Below are 17,353 nucleotides of genomic sequence, written 5' to 3'. Positions count from 1 at the left end.
ACGGAGACGATGACGAGGAGATGGTGACGACTACGAGTTGGTGACGACGATGATGTTGAACAGCACGACGGGGATTCCACTTCCAGCAACATCCCCGAGCTCCTGCTCAGGGCCCCCTTTTATACTCCCAGCGTGGGATTGCTCCGCCCTGGCCACGCCCCCTTTCTGAAACCTGCAAGTGAGTTCCCGGGGCTTCCCGATGGTCCCCTTCTGTGACCTTTCCCCAAGATGCCCCCCTCTCGTATATATTGTGGCCTGCTGACGCGAGTACAGTCGTACACCGCAGGTACCCTTTTCTGCCAGCAGCCAGCGCTATGTCACTTCACATTTAAGAATGTATTTCCCATGTCTCAGTGAAAACAGAAGTCTATTTCCATAGGCTCTCGCTGAGTTACGGATGTGCATGTTTTTTCAATACGTAGATTTGCATACATAATCATCGGGTACGATCAATCCACTGCTGGATAAAGGTCTCTGCAAGCCGTAGTCACAACCATGCAATGTATTAATCCTCCTTGCACCTGTTATTATTCCATCTCCATGGTGTACGTCCTTCCGGAAGCGTTCCCTCACTTGGCTCCACTATATTTATCGACCATCTTCAATGTCAATTGGCCATCTCGGAATATTACACCGTCACTTCTAACCCTGTATAGGCCAAGCCAGCTTCCTTTTATCCGTATGATGTCATTTGCGATAGTTTATTATCTGTTCCATGTGTTCTTCTGCCTTCCTCTCAATGCAATTCCAAGCATGCAACTCGCAGTACGTCTGTGCGCACTTCTCAGTCGATGTCTTATACTTTGTTATAATCACCGTGTTTCTGAACCATCTGCCAATGCAGGTGGTTGCTCTTTTATTGCCAAGTGTTTATCTGCTAATATGTGTTGCTAAAACCTCGAACAAAATTGAAATAACTGCCGTTCAAAAAACAGCTTCGGCTCGTTGGCTGTGATTCATAAACGCATACAGAGAGTGCGCTGAGAATGCTAGTGATGCATTCAGTGTAGAGTCGATGCATCACAAACTGTGGGACTGTAACGTGCGTAGCCACTATCAGTCATACCCCTGTGAACGCTCTTCAGCTGGTTGTTGTGCACACCCAGCTTCTGCAGATTCACCAGATGGTCAAACAACCCGGGCTCGAGCTTCCTTATCTGATTGTTGTACAAACGCAGCTCCTGCGTGGTGGTGGGGATTGGCGTAGGCACAAACGCAAGGCTTCTGACCTGGCAATCCACAAGTGTCCCGGAGCACGAACACTGCGAGGGACAGGTGACGGTTTAGAGGCAGCCACGACTACATTATATTCTACCTTCATAAACGACCTGCAGTGAGCACTCATTCCTGAAATTAAGTAAAATATAAATGTAATTTGATGCTCGTTTAACAGTCGTTGCGGTCCAGGCTGAGACCATCACCTGGCTGCACCTAAGATTCCAAGTGAATCACGCGCGGCGCTCCCGCGAAGATCGTTGTAATTATTTACAAGTCACGGTGCTGTCGCTGTCAAACGAGCGTGAAGAGGTGCTCATCTCCCGTGTAAAGCCCTGCATTGACATGCTAATCGATCCCAATACAATGACCAGCCCAATAGCTGTGGGGTGCCCTCGATCTTCCTTTTCTAACCCCACCCACTTACCCTTGGGCTGCACCCATCTCAGGCCTAAATAACACCCTGCTTCAACAGCTCTCTTGCTATATTTTTCATCTGAGGATGATTGCTTGTGTTGCGATCGAAACGTTGCGATTTTTTTTTCTATCTACTTGACTTTACCGGAAGACCCAAAGAGTATCAATTCCTGCAGTCACGAAAGCTTCAAGTCAATTTAGATTTGAAGTTTTCGTGACTGCAGGGATCCATACTCTTTGGTTCTTTCGGTAAAGTCATGTAGGTAGGAAAATAATAGATCACGACGTTTCGAGCGCAACACAAGCAATCGTCATCAGGTGGGACAACCACAGCAAGGAAAACTTCTGAAGTCAGCGAGAGATCTGCCATGGCACGAGGTTATATAGGACTCGGCAGAAGGGGGGCTTGGAGTGGGGAGCTGAAGCAACAGGAGATGCGGATTCAAACACAAATCCCAAGCGGTCAGTGTTAACAATGTATATATGTGTAATAAAGGTCGCGGAGGCAACTTCTGGAATCAGTGTTCTTTATTAACTTTCTTCCACAGCTCTCATCGTACTGGCTCCTCTGCTCTATGGCTCCTTCACGCTGTTGGCAGACAGCGTGAGAGGGAGGGATAGAGAGTGAGAGAGATGACTGTCGCTGCCACGTGGCAGGCTCTGAACCCAGCGCTCCCGCGTGGCTCCCCTCTTCGTTCGTTCCAGCTCTGACCACGTGTTGCTTGTCTCCACCCCTTTTAATCCCTGGGTCACGTGGTGCCTCTCAGCCAATCCTGGGTAACCTCCCTGGAATCTTCCAGATCCCATCCTACGGTCAAAGGACCACGCCCCTAACTCGTCTCCCCATTGGCTGTGGCTGAAGCCAGCAGAGCCAATCATCTTCTTCCAGGTGTAACCTTCGCATTACGTCAGGGCCACGCCCCTACTCCTTTTCCCATTGGTTATTTACTGGGACCGGTAGAGTCAATCATTATCAATCAGGTGTGACCACTTAATCACACAGGTGTACCCTCACATTACATATGTATTGAGGGAAAGGATACTAGCGTAAATGTTTGACTACACGTGACGCTGCTCGCGTGCAAGGGGAGGCCGTTGTGTGCCGCCTCTAAACCATCGCCCGTCCTCGCAGTGTTCGTGCTCAGGGACAACTGTGAACTGCTATAGCAGAAGCCTCGCGTCTGTGCCTGCGGGAATCCCCAGCACTACGCGAGAGCTGGGTTTGTCCAGAAATCAGATCACGAAGCTCGAGCCCGGGGTGTTTGACCGCCTGACGGCACTGGTGGAGACACGAGCCACTGAGGCTCCTGCTATAGCCAGAGCGATAGTGAATCGTAGCATATAATGACAACAACTTATTTAATATTACGCAAAAAATAAAATAATATAGTTTGTTGGACCGCGTTTAGGTGAATATTCGTGCCTTTAAGAAGTATAGCTCTGGTCATTTACATATAGGCAATTTTAGTTGGCGGATTTCATGATTGTATATAGATATCTTTTCGAATAACAGATGTGGATAAAAGTGTTTTCTTCAGATAACAGATCTTTTTGAATGTGAATTCAATTTGGTTAAGTTGATAAATCTCTGTGAAAGCGAATCGGGGGTGAATGTAAGAGGTCTCGGTGAGATGCATCAATGTGAATGGATCACGTACTAATTAATAACGCGGTTATCTATTAAATTAAGTGGATTTTCCTGATACCTCACTCTATGAACGTGATTTAAGGTCTCTTACACTCACAGATCTCTGAAAGTAAATTAAATTCAGTTTAGCAAGCAGGTCTGTTAGGGTTAATGTAAAGTGAATCTAAGTTGTTTTAGATAAGATTTGTCTGATAGGGAATGGAGGGTTTGTCAACTCCCATGTCTGCATGAAAGAAAATGTAAATGGCTCTGGTTAATTACTTCATGTGAACGAATTTAGCGCTCAATAACAACATGATTTCCATGACAGTGGATAGAGTTCAATTTGACCAAATAAACATCTCAGAAACAGTATGGAGGTCACTCCTCAACTAATGTATTTGGAAGTGAATAGAATCCATTTTGAACGAAGAGGTCTCCTACACCATCATAAGCTATTAGTACCCGCTGGGGTGTTTGACAGTCTGACCCAGCTGACTGGTCTGGATCTTAATCGGAACCAGCTGCAGGCTCTTCCCACTGGGATGTTTGACCGTCTCGGGAATCTGCAGCGATTTGATCTAAGCAGCAACCAGCTGAGGAGCGTTACCAGGGGCGCGACTGGTGGTCGCTACAGAGTCAACGCATCGAGTCTAGACAGTCATTATAACGGAAAGTATGGGACAGCGACAGATGTGCGTAAAGAAGAGATACAGAGGGACAGATATATCAGAGAAAAAAACGCTTGTAAATTCTAGATTTGAAGCTTTCGTGACTGCAAGGATTCATATTCTTAGGTTTTTTCGGTAAAGTCACGTAGGTAAAAATGTTTAATTAAAATTAATAAAAGTAAAATAAAAAAGAAAATCACGACGTTTCGGAGGCAACACTAGCTTCCGTCTGCAGGTGGAACCGTCGCAGCACGATAGCTGTACAGCTATATCTCATGGTAGCTGTACAGCTATCGTGCTGACGGTTCCACCTGAAGACGGAAGCTTGTGTTGCCTCCGAAACGTCGTGATTTAAAAATTTATTTTTATTTTACTTTTATTAATTTTAATTTAAAATTTACCTACGTGACTTTACCGAAAAAACCTAAAAATACGCTTGTAAATAACATCAAACGGTTACCAAAAGTAAGCTGGCCTTGCCAGGATAAATGTTAGGGCACACACGTGACGCCGCTCGCGTGCAAGGAAAGGCCGTTGTGAGCCGCCTCTAAACCGTTGCCCGTCCCTCGCAGTGTTCGTGCTCAGGGACAACTGTGGACTGCCGGAGCAAACGACACGCGTCTGTCCCTGCGGGAATCCCCACCAACGCACTGAATCTATGGTTGAACCACAATGAGATAACGAACCTCGAGCCCGGAGTGTTTGATAATCTGACAGCACTTGTCGAGACACTAGACACTGAGGCTTCTGCTGTTGGGACTGCGATTGTGAATCATTATGTTTAATTACACACAAATTCCCATGAGAAAAGTGAGAGTTCGCTTTGAGCAAACAGTTTGTAGGCAAATACTCACCCAATGCCTCTAAAAATGAATAGAGGCCACTTTGAATTAACACGTATCTAGCATCATCATAAGCCATTTGTACCCGCTGGGGTGTTTGACAGTCTGTCCCAGCTGACAGTTCTGTCTCTGCCTACAAACCAGCTGCAGACCCTTCCCGAGGGAGTGTTTGACCGTCTGGGAAATTTGCAACGTTTAGATCTGAGGTACAACCAGCTGAAGAGCATTCCCAGGGGCGCGACTGATGGTCGCAAAAAGTCAACGCATTGACTCGAGACCAATTGCATCACTCGCAACCTCAGGGCACCCGTTTAATGAGTTTAAGAATCACGACGATGTTGTTAATTAAACTGCAGTTGTTTCAGTAGTGCCCGAGGTATTACCGACACCTATAAAGAGACTCAAACAATGCAAATGAAGAAGTGAACGGCAACTGGTTGAAGTGCTTTTGGAAACCCGAACTTCACTTTATAACGTAACATTCCAATGTGGCTGCAGAGGAAGTTTTTGATCGGAGTGGACCACCTGCTATGGCTGGCGGACTGGCGGACGGACACCTGTAAAGGACGTGTGGGCTGATAGTTTATATTATATGATAGTTCACATATGAAGAAATGCAATCGCATATGGAGACACTATGCAGAACAGATGGACATGGAATCATTTTACAGAGGACAACAAGACAATCTTGCTACGTGTAACTTAAACACTACTTAACACGTATAGGCTTTCGCGACCAATATTATTCATAATATAGGTTTTTGGGTCAGATCGCGTTATTTATAAATATGTCGTAACCCTCCACCACCCAACACGGCCAAACAGTAAAACATGTGTCACGTTTTCAAAGGACAAATTAATTGACTTATTTAGCCCACCTGTGTGCTGAAGAGAGAATCAACAGCAGTCAATTAATTTGTCCTTTGAAAACGTGACACATTTTTTACTGTTTGGCCGTGTCGGGTGGTGGAGGGTTACGACACATTTATAAATAACGCGTTCTGACCCAAAAACCTATATTATGATTAGCAGACCATGGATGCGGCTGTAACCTCGCTCCCAAACTGTTGCTGCTGACGTGTGTGTGTGTTTGCAGCCTATCGCATAGGATTGCCTAGCGCCAACTGACTGGCCGATAGGCAGAGTGATAGACGTAGCACTAGAATTATATTTTAAAAATAGATCTTCGGTTGACGAATGACGACCGAAAGTCAATATCAGTTTCGGCCGAAACCGAAACCAGACCGAAAGTAAAAAAATTACTTTCGGCTGAAACTGAAAATATGCCGAAAGAGGCAATTTGCCAACTTTCGGCACTGAAACTGAAACCGAATTTCGGGCAGCCTCTACTCGTCGATCTATTTTTCTCCCGAGTTTTAATCTCGTTATGGGAATTGGTAAAAGCTCAAACGATACAAAAAACAGCACCTTGGGCATGTTAGCAATGATTCCTAAACGCGTACAGAGGATGCACCGAGAATGCCAGTGACACAATGAGTCTAAAGTCAAAGCATTGACTCTGGATTGACCACAATTCACGCCCCCTGGAATAGCTCTTTAACTAGTTGTTTCTCAAATCCACCGCCTGCAGATTCCCCAGGAGGTCAAACACCCCAGTGGGAAGAGCCTGAAACTGGTTACTATCAAGACCAAGATCAGTCAGCTCGGTCAGACCGTCAAACACCCCGGGCTCCAGCTTCGTGATCCGATTGTTGTAAAAACCGAGCACTTGCGTGGTGGTGGGGATTCCCGCAGGCACAGACGCGAGGCTTTTCCTTTCACAATCCACAGTTGTCCCTGAGCACGAACACTGCGAGGGACGGGCAAAGGTTTATAGGCAGCTTGGTTGGTTGTTCCTCAAATACAAACCTTGCCGATTCGGCAGACGGTTAAACACCCCAACAGAAACAAAACTGAACTATAAACTAAACTATTTTAATGGTATCACGCTAGGTCCATTGAGCAAAATATCTATTTTTCTGAAGCGAAGTGACCGCAAATGATAACTCAACTTAGTGGCTTATCATGTGGAAATTATTTCAGCCAAATAATATAAACGCATGTTTGTAAATGTGCAAGGAAACCCTGAAGGACCCGGGAAAAAGTCGAGTCAGGGTCGGGTTCGAACACACGATCTCCTGCATAGAACTGGTTTTGTATTTAGTTTGTTGTCCTTACCCCGCAACTCAGATTAGCAAGGTTGGCCATGTACTGTTCGAAAAAATGTAAAAATACATACATGCCAGGGGAGATATTTAACATATCGCCACCGTGGCGCCCAGAGCTGACAGCTGGTTCCTCTTAAGATCCAGAGATGTCAGCTCTGTTCAGACTGTCAAACACTCAAGCAGGTACTAATGATTTATGGTGTAGATATCACTTATTTCAAGTCGCCTCTTTTCACTTCCAGCGACATCAGTTGAGGAGAGACCTCCAAAATATTTCACAAAGATGCATTTGCTCTAAGTGAATTCTCACTACTCTCGGGGAAATGTGATAGTGAGAATGAAATTCATTCCCGTGAATTAAGGAGAGCTACTTCCATTCGCTATCATAGAGACTTCGTGTCTGAAACAACTTCGATTAATCTTCTTGGTTCTTTCGGTAAAGTCACGTAGAAGGGAAGTAATAAAATAATAAAAATATTTTATTACTTCCCTTCTACGTGACTTTACCGAAAGAACCAAGAAGATGAATCCCTGCAGTCACGAAAGCTTTAACTTACCAGTTAACGCCATTCCTGTTAATTTTATCGAGACATGCTCGTTAAATATTTTCACTTGCAGAGCAAACTGAGTTCACGCGACCACGATTCACATTCATAAAGAAGAGTCAGATAAATACACTTAATTGTTTTCTCCTGTGTCGCGTTTATTTGAGCAGCACTCCTCGCATTCCACACCCCGTAACCCCGTCGTGATCTTCCCGCTTGCGCTGCTCGCCCGCTCCGCTCCACTCTTCTGCAGAGGGCGAGGCATCGAGAGCGGGACTTGGGACTTCTCTTGTCTTGTCTTCACTCCGACCAACTCAACAACTCACCCTCCCTTATATATCATCCTTCTATTTACAATGTAGTGAGTCCAACTGAGTCAGACCACGAGCTGGACCGCGTGGCTGGAGGCATCTTCAAGCTGGACGTGGATCTCCTGCCTCTCCACTCTTGCTCTCTCAACGGGAGCCCTCACCGGACTGTGCGTGGTGCCACCGCGCTTAACCAGCGCTCACCCAAGCCCCCACTAGGGCTGGTACTACACCCCGTATCCGGGGTGTACACACAACAGTATACCTCCCGCCGTGGCCTCGCAGACCCAGCACCACACAGTGACATTCCCAGTCACTACAACAATATAAACATGTCATTTTAATTAACCTATTCTTCCATAATAGAGTTTTTTGGGTTAGATCGCATAAATATATAAATGTGTCATTAAAACACGCCATCACCCGACACAGCCAACTAGTAAGGGTTGTCATGTAAACAGCACACCGGTGTGTTGGAGAGCCAAGCCACAACATTTACAATCTGAGTACGACGTTTCGCCAATAATAAACGTCGTGATAATTTTATTATGTTTATATTTTATTATTTTTTGATTTCCCTTCTACGTAACTTTACCGAAAGATCCAAAATTAGTGACGAATTAGAATGTTCTGTTACGTGACAACCCTTACTAGTTGGCTGTATCGGGTGGTGGCAGGGTTTTGACGACACATATATTTACGTGATCTAACCCAAAAACCTCTAATTATGGATGATATTGGTCGCGAAAACCTACGTGTTAAACTAACCTATTCTTATACATTGCTTAGTATGTATGTGTATGTACAGTTGTGTGAATTATAAAATAGTTATGGAGTAGTGGGGTTTTTTGTAAATTATTTAGATAACTAATTTACGTGTTTTTGTTTCCCAGGTCGCCAATGTAAAAAAATTACTGCTTTCAATATGTAGAGATATAGATTCATCATCACCAGCGTTACTATTAGTCCACTGCTGGACACTGATTCATTGCGACGATAGTCAATGCATTGTGGAAAATATCTGTGATGCAATGAAAATGGAGTATTTACTGACATCATTGCTAAGAAGCATTATAATTGTTATTTCATGAGTCGCCTTAATGGAAATCGATTAACCGTTGGATTTTATTATTTAGAATATCATTAATTGAACAGGTTTAACTATTTAACATCCATGGTTACACGTAAGCAGGCATGGATGTTTTATTCATGTTGAGAAGCTCGTGATTGTGTTGTTTACAATTGTGTATTCGTATGTTTCGTCTTTCTATGCTGAGAAATTTGACACTGTTTACATAATGTTTTTATTTCACCTGGACTTCTTTTTCTCCAGTGTCACTTTTTATTGAACAGAACTCCTCGCGTTCAACACCCCGTAACTGCATCGTGATTTTCACACTTACGCTGCTCGCCTGCCTTCGCTCTCCACTCTCCTCTTTCTCAGCCTCTCCTACTGCTAACCTGCTCCTTCTCTCTTCTGACGCTCCTTGCCTCTCTCCACTGCGTAGCACTGCTCTCTCTCTCATCTCATCACTCTCCTAGCCCTACTCCACTGGCTAGCCCTGTTCTCTCTCTCACTCTCCTAGCCTTCTCCACTGCTAGCCTGCTCTCTCTCTCGTCTCTCACTCTCCTAGACTCTCCTGCTATCCTGTTCTAGCTCTCGTAGCCTCTCTACTGCTAGCCTGCTCTCTCTCTCTATCACTCTCCTAGCCTCTCTACTGCTAGCCTGCTCTCTCTCACTCTCCTAGCCTCTCCACTGCTAGTCTGCACTCTCACTCTCCTCGCCTCTCTACTGCTAGCCTGCTCTCTCTCACTCTCCTAGCCTCTCTACTGCTAGCCTGCTCTCTCTCACTCTCCTAGCCTCTCCACTGCTAGCCTGCTCTCTCACTCTCCTAGCCTCTCTACTGCTAGCCTGCTCTCTCTCACTCTCCTCGCCTCTCTACTGCTAGCCTGCTCTCTCACTCTCCTAGCCTCTCTACTGCTAGCCTGCTCTCTCTCACTCTCCTAGCCTCTCCACTGCTAGTCTGCACTCTCACTCTCCTCGCCTCTCTACTGCTAGCCTGCTCTCTCTCACTCTCCTAGCCTCTCTACTGCTAGCCTACTCTCACTATTCAAGCCCCTTTCCTGCTAGCCTGCTCTCTCTAGCCTCTCTACTGCTCGCCTGCTCTCACTTTCCTAGCCTCTCAACTGCTAGCCTGCCTGCCACGCTTCGCTCGCTCCGCTGCTGGCCTACCACTACACAATCTGATAGCTTACCACCGTACACTCTGCTAACCTCTCCACTGCCAGCCTATTATTATATACTCTGGTAGCTTCCAATTGCTAACCTCTCACTATATCTTCTGCTAGCTTCTCTACTGCTAACCTACCACTACATACTCTGCAAGCTTCTCCAATGCTAGCCTTCTGCTATATACTCTGCTAGCTTCTCTACTGCTAGCTTCGCACGCTCACACTTAGAATTCCGCTAGCTTCTCTACTGCTAGCACTTCTACCCTTGCCTCTCCAACCTCGGCCCTTGCCTCTAGTGGGGGTTAAGCCATCACCGCTGGAGAGGGCGAGTTGTGGCGAGCGGGGCCTGGGACTTCTCTTGTCTTTCCTCTTCTCTTCACTCTGACCACCTCAACTCCCTCTCTCTCTCTCACACGCTCCCGTATTTATCCCCCTCCGTATTAACTCCTCATTTATTAAGCTGGCGCCTCACGCCCGTGGCTTATGTCGCTATCGCCTCAATCTCCCGACAACATGGTGCCTGTTCCGCGCCTGCATTTGCAGCCAGCCAATCATTGCTATGCATCTTAATTCGCCATCTCCTTTCCGTTGCTCTCTCTCTCGCCGCACCTGTTCGCCCCGATGCGACCTCACAGTCCGTAGCTCGCACATGCATGCACACCGCTTGAAAACCCCCGTGCGCGTTACTCAACTCCATTTATACAGGTAGGAACAATGTTCCACACTGCCCACCAGGGATTTTTTGTCTGTCAGTCGTGCATAAATAAATATATAACATAAACAGCTCTTTGATTGGTGGAGACCTACTGCCGGGTACGGAGAGGGGAGGTGCCTAAGGGAGGAGGGTCAGGGGAGGGGCCTAAGGATATGGGGGGGGGGTGCTCAGGGGAGGGGCCTAAGGGAAGGGGGGTCAGGGGAGGGGCCTAAGGATATGGGAGTGGTCAGGGGAGGGGCCTAAGGGAGGGGGGTCAGGGGAGGGGCCTAAGGGAGGGGGGCGATAGTTAAGGGGGCTGTCTGCCTGGCTACCTAAAGTCAAGATATCTTTTATACATACAGGTAGGAACAACAGGTTCCACACTTGCCCACCAGGGATTATTTGTCTGTCTGTCGTGCACGAATGCGCTGTCCAACCAAGTTCCTACCTGCCCACTACGAAGGAACGTGTTATTGGGTGCATTTTCACCACCAGCGAGACTCATACGCGCGTGGCTACAGCTCCATCGCCAGTCGCGCCCCTGGGAACGCTCTTCAGCTGATTGTTGTTCAGATCCAACTTCTGCAGATTCACCAGACGGTCAAACACCCCCTCGGGAAGGGCCTGCAGCCGATTGCTACTAAGACCCATATACGTGAGCTGCGTTAGACTGTCAAGCACCCCTGGCTCGAGCTTCGGTGGTGGGGAATCCCGTAGGCACAGACGCGATACTTCTCCCGTGGTAGTCCGCATCTGTCTCTGGACACAAATGCTGCGGGGGACATACAGGTACGACGGTTTAGAGGCAGCCACGACTGCATTCTATGTTATCCTTCATAAACGTCATGCAGAGAGCACTCAGCGCACGCTTGTATTACATGAACATTACAACATTAGCATTTTACTGAAATTAAGTAAAAATATCAATGTCATTTGATCCCTCTTTTTCCATCATTGCATACCGGGTTGAGACCATCCTGCACCTGAGAATCAAAGTGAATCACGTGCGGCTCTCCCGCATGGTACTTGTAACTAATTTCAAGGTGCGGTGATTTCCCAGTAAAACGAGCGTGTAGAGGAGTTCATCTCCTGTGTTTAGCCGTGCGCCACTCCTAGAAATTCCACATTCATTTGGCAGGAATCTTTCGAACCATAAAACACCCACTATTGATTTTCCAAAAAATACTACGAATTGTGTTTCACCCACATGGATTAATATGGGGATCGACGTGTGAGTAAAATTTGGACAAAATATTCTTCAAAATGTGCGTTTTGTGATTATTCTATTTATAACAATAATACCGATCACGCATTCGCTTGGGTGTTCAACATTCTGACCCAGATGACTAATCTGGATCTTGGTGTGGCAACCAGCTGACGGCCCTTCCCGAGATGGTGTTTGACCGCCTGGGGAATCTAAAGTGGTTGAGTCTGCACGTCAACCACCTGAAGAGCGTTCCCAAGGGCGCAACTGGTGGTGGCTACACACGTGACAGTCCCATAAAGACCGTGATGCATCGATTGTACATTTAATACATTACTCGATGTTCTCAGCACTCACTCTTTATGAGTTCATGAGTCACTGCTAACACGCTGAATGTATTATTTAAACGGAAGTTGTTTCAGTAGCGTTCGCAGGTGTTCCCAACACCTATAAGGAGATCACAAGGAATAAAATAATGTTGCGGACGAGAGCAGCTTGGAGTGCTTTTGTGAATCTGAACTTCATAATGAAACTTAACATTCTAATGTGACTGCAACCAATCGTTGTTAATCAGTGTGACCCACCTGCTATGGCGGATGGTTCAGAAACACAGTGATTGTAACGCAAAATTGAGGGAAATAACTGACAAGTGCGCATGGAAGAACTCGGTGTTCCAAGCTTCGAAATACATTGATAGACAGAGAAAGGAACACATGGGTAAGAGAAAAACGCTCATAAATTACAACAAACGTTTCATTAAAATAAGTTGATTTGTCCAGAATACGGCGCAAGAAGGTATAATTGAATAATTAACAATGGCCAATGCACATTGGCCATTGTTAATTGCAATGCAAAATGGCCATGGTAGATAACAATAGCGGAGTGGTAGCCAAAGGAAAGAATGCGCCCGGAAGGACGTCCACTGTAGAGATGGAGTAATGACAGCAGCTCGTGTGCAGGTGTGAGCTGGATTAATACATCGCATGGTCGTGAATACATCTTACAGTAGATGGATCATGGATCTTCATTATTACATTTCTACGTATTGATAAAGATAAAAAAAACTTAACTAAACAAGAGAGTCTGGAAATACACATCATTATTTCAAAGGTAGACATGCGGAATGCTTGGATACATTAAGGACCTAAATCGAACGACAATAATTGACACATATAAGGCAAACCCAATTAAAAAACGAATCTCAATGTCAAAAAGATCGTGTGATGTATATTAGTTGACAGGTAACACTGAAATATGTTGTGAAGAACGTTTTTCAGGGAAAGCTTCAGTAAGAGGCACCTCGTGTAAATGTTGGACCACACGCGAAGCCGCTCGCGTGCAAAGGGATGCCGTTGTGAGCCGCCAATAAACCGTCGACCGTCCCTCGCAGTGTTCGTGCACAGGAACAGATGTGAACTGTGACGGGAAACGCCTCGCGTCTGTGCCTGCGGCAATCCCCACCACCACGCAAAGGCTGTGGTTGAGCAACAATCAGTTCACGAAGCTCGACCCCGGGGTGTTTGACAGCCTGACGGCACTGGTCGAGACATGACACCATGAGGCTCCTGATAAATCCCCTGCAATCGTAAATGATTAGGAATTATGATATACATTCAAGTTCAAGATCATTTATTAGGTATAGCCCTGTGAGCCATTCAGCTCTTGAATCGGGTGCAACCGCAACAAACAAAAAACAAAAACATGAACAAAAAACATCTTAAAGTGAATATGTGACTAAGTGCAAACTGTGCTCTTAAAAAACGTTCATAATTAAACTCAATATAACAACATTGTTTAAAAATGCGTTCAGGTGAACATGGTTGCCTTTTTTAAAGAAGATATTTGTTATATTGAATGGAGGTCGTTTTAACTGTAACATGTTTATGAAAGCGAATGTAGGTCGCATGAGCGAACATTTATTTGCGACAGTAATCGAGATGATTTTAGCAGGTCTCTAATAAGAGGCATTAAAGCGGTTGCAGGTGGTATTTAATAACAATGTTATCTATGGAATTAATAGGATGAATCTAACACTTCTCTATGAACATGAATCGAGGTCGCTTCAACTCCTAGATCTCTCTGCAAGTGAATGAAGTTCGATTTAACTAACATGTCTCGATGGAAGTAACTGTTGTACCTTTAACTCTTCTGTTTAAAAAATAAATTCCGTGGTATCGAATGTAGGTTTTGTCGACTCCGATGTCTCTATGCGAGAGAACGGAAGTGGCTCTGCTTAAACACTTCATGTGAATAGATGTCGCTCTCACGAACGCATTTCCATGATAGTGGTGAGACTTCCTTGTGAGCAATTAGCATGGAGGTCACTACTCAACTCATATCTCCAGAAGTGAATATGGGCCACTTATAACTAACAGGTTTCTAACATCATCATAAGCCATTACAATCCGCTAGGGTGTTTGATAGTCTGCCCCAGTTGACTCTTCTGGCTCTGAATATCAACCAGCTGCAGGCCCTTCCCGAGGGATTGTTTGACCGCCTGGGGAAGCTGCAGCATTTAGATCTGTCAAAGAACCAGCTGAAGAGCATTCCTCAGGGCGCGACTGGTGGTTGCCCACAAATTCAACGCGTCGACTCTACACGCAATTGCATCACTCACATTATCAGCCCACCCTCTGCACGAGTTTATAAGTCACCGCTAACACGCTGATTCTGTTATTTCAACGACAGTTGATTCAGTAGTTATCTAGGTGTTACCAACACCTATAAGGATACTAAAACAATGCACATGAACAGCACGTTTCAAAATTTAATTTTGAAATGTAACATTCCAATGTGCATGCAGAAGAGCGTTTTTGACTGGAGTGAATCACCTGGTTTGGCTGGCTGGCTGGTAAGAGGACGGACGGATGGACACCTCAAATCCGACAGGAAGACACTGTTCAGAATAGAGGGACAGGTAATAATTTTACAGAGGACCACAGGATAATCTTGTCACTTGTAACGTACTCCTCTTTGACATTCCACTGTGAGATGAAGACCCTCTGCAAACCATTTAGGTAATGGGAGGTTGTTTAACCATTCTTCACCATGCGGGTCAGTGGGTGTTAGTGAAAACTGGGGTAGAAAGAACAACTTCTATTAACTTTAATCGATATGTGTATTTTAAAGCGAGTTGTATTCACATTCATAAACATCTGTTATAGGGACCTTCATTCACAGACAGAGGACTGGTAGATTTACCCGACTCCCAGCCACCTTTAAAGAGACCCGTTAGCTTAAGATAACTCCATTCATCACATACACGTGAGGTAACTTAAATAAACTATATTTACTTTCATAGATATGTACCTTGATAGAACAAGACGTATAATAGTTTAATATTAATTCATTCACTTTAACGCCATTCGCTTTATTATAGAGATGCATACATTGACACGACTATATTCCCCTTATGTAAAGTAACGTTCATTCTGTTTCATATTTTGCATGCTTTAGTTAAAAGGACCTGCATTTAATTACAACATTCCTCGATGTATTGTGATTATTGTTCATTTATCTATGCTGCTGTTTATGGATTTACACTACAGTAAATGTATTGATTGCTGTTAGACTCTCACGCACGTGGCTACAACTGTACCGTCAGTTGCGCCTCTGGGGCCTTTCTTCAGGCAGTTGTCACTCAGAGCCAAATGAGTGAGCTGGGTCAGTTTTTCAAACAGCGAAGTGGGGAAAGACGACAGTTGGTTCTGATCCAGATACAGGCGCTGCATATGAGCCAGACTAATTACCATTTAAATCCACAAGCCAGATGAGTAACACTGAGAATAACCACAGGGTACTCTTAGCTTATGATGATGCTTGGGATTTCTTCGTCAAAGTGACCTCCATTCATAACTATGACATCAGTGACCTCGAATGGTTTGCGTTAAATTTCAATCAATCAATAATTATTGGTCGACTTTTACGAACTGAATCGGGTCGCGGGAGCAGCGATTCCACCAAGGCCTTCGATCCTGTCCTGTCCTTTGCCAGCGATATCAATTGAGGCTCCCGGATTGCAAGTCTCTCCTCGGCCAGGCACACCACCTGGTATTTTCAGCGCAATCGCAGGCGGCTATTGGGTCTTTTGACTGGAAGACGTCCTTCGAACGTTTCCCAGGGGAGTCTTTCTTTCGACATCCTTAGCAGACGACCCATCCACCGTAGCTGCCTTTGCTTCACACGTTGCATCTCTTGTGGATAGCCATGCTTATCACCAGATCCCCGAGAGAGAGAGAGACCTGCCACCCTGCACAGGAAACCCATTTCGGTTGCTTTCACCCTTGAGCGTGTCCTTTCTGTCAGTAATCCAGGTTTCGTGGCCGTAGGTCCGGATGGGGACGAATATCGTCCGATAGACTGAGAGGTTTTCCTGAAGTCTCAGCTCCTATCTTCAGACCACAGACCAGTTCCTCGTCTGCATCACTGTGACCTGCCGTTCCTATCCAGTCTTTGATCTCCTTTTCCCTTCTTCCATCCCTCGAGAAATACACCCCGAGGTACCGGGAGTCTTCGATCTCCTCCACTACATCGTCATTTAGGAAGAGGGCTCTGCTACTATGGTTCGGCCACAGCCATGGTCTTGATCGCGCATAGCAACAAGTCAGTAACGTTATATTCACGCATCACTTACCACATCAACTCGTCAGGGACTCGGCTGTAAGCCTTCTCCAGGTCCACAAAGCAGATGTGGACAGTTTGGGCGTGCTCTTATCATTTCTCGAGGAGTTGCCACAGGGTAAAGAGCAGAACCACAGTCCCCTCCCCGGGTGGAAACCTCCTCGCTCCTCCATCACTCTTCCCTCGACTACCTTCTGGAGCCTCATGTTTAACAGCACAGCATAGACTTTCCCAGGTAGGCTGAGGAGGCTGATGCCCTGGTAGTTGGAGCATTGCCGCCTGTCACCTTTCTTAAACATGGGTTTGATGACCCCGTTCTGCCAGCCCCTCAGTGCTGTACCAGTCTCCCATGCCTTGTGGCATAGCTTAGTCAGCCATGCAATGCCTTAATCATCTCGGGGCGAATATCATCATTCCCAGCCGCCTTGCCGTTCTGCAGTCATTTGACCGCTTCTGCTATTTCAGCAGCCGAGATATTGTCCCAAACGCCCGTGAGCGACTCAACTGATGCCACAACCACCACAAGAGACGTGCCGGGCGGGTCTAAAAGCTGCTGTAAGTGCTCCTTCCATCTCTTGGCGATGGTTTCAATACGGCTCAGCGCTTTTCTGTACTTGTGTAATGCGGGCGTAAATGGGCGGGGCGGATATGACGATCCGAGAGGGAGGAGTCAGGGTCACGTGGGGGAGAAGTTATAGCGGGGAGACAGGAAGCCATCTGGGTCAGTCGGGGGAGTGAAGGGTGGTGAACGCGTTGGGTGGTCGCCGTGCCTCAGCCTGGTGGCTGAGGGGCTCATGACGGCGCCAGCCA

At 46.0% G+C, this 17,353-nt stretch overlaps 2 protein-coding genes across 2 annotated transcripts in view; both read right to left on the bottom strand.

Annotated features, from left to right (window-relative positions):
* LOC133341681 (leucine-rich repeat-containing protein 15-like) overlaps window positions 1-1,659 on the bottom strand; it is a 65,231-nt gene extending 63,572 nt beyond the window's left edge. Inside the window, exons 1-2 of the mRNA XM_061550277.1 lie at window positions 1,643-1,659; window positions 1,029-1,224 (exon numbers count right to left, since the gene is read on the bottom strand). Coding sequence (XP_061406261.1) covers window positions 1,029-1,224; window positions 1,643-1,659 — 213 coding nt within the window. The remainder of the gene's footprint in view (window positions 1-1,028; window positions 1,225-1,642) is intronic.
* Window positions 1,660-16,560: 14,901 nt separating this feature from the next.
* Window positions 16,561-17,353, bottom strand: part of LOC133341670 (leucine-rich repeat-containing protein 15-like) — a 30,233-nt gene continuing 29,440 nt past the window's right edge. The window contains exon 6 of the mRNA XM_061550264.1: window positions 16,561-16,588. Within this exon, the coding sequence (XP_061406248.1) occupies window positions 16,561-16,588 (28 nt within the window). The remainder of the gene's footprint in view (window positions 16,589-17,353) is intronic.

The sequence above is a fragment of the Lethenteron reissneri genome, chromosome 2, assembly GCF_015708825.2.
Source record: "Lethenteron reissneri isolate LAM-NWPU_2019-01 chromosome 2, ASM1570882v1, whole genome shotgun sequence".
Classification (NCBI taxonomy): domain Eukaryota; kingdom Metazoa; phylum Chordata; class Hyperoartia; order Petromyzontiformes; family Petromyzontidae; genus Lethenteron; species Lethenteron reissneri.
Note: the sequence above shows the minus strand (reverse complement) of the source record. Positions and strands in the feature narration are given on the sequence as shown.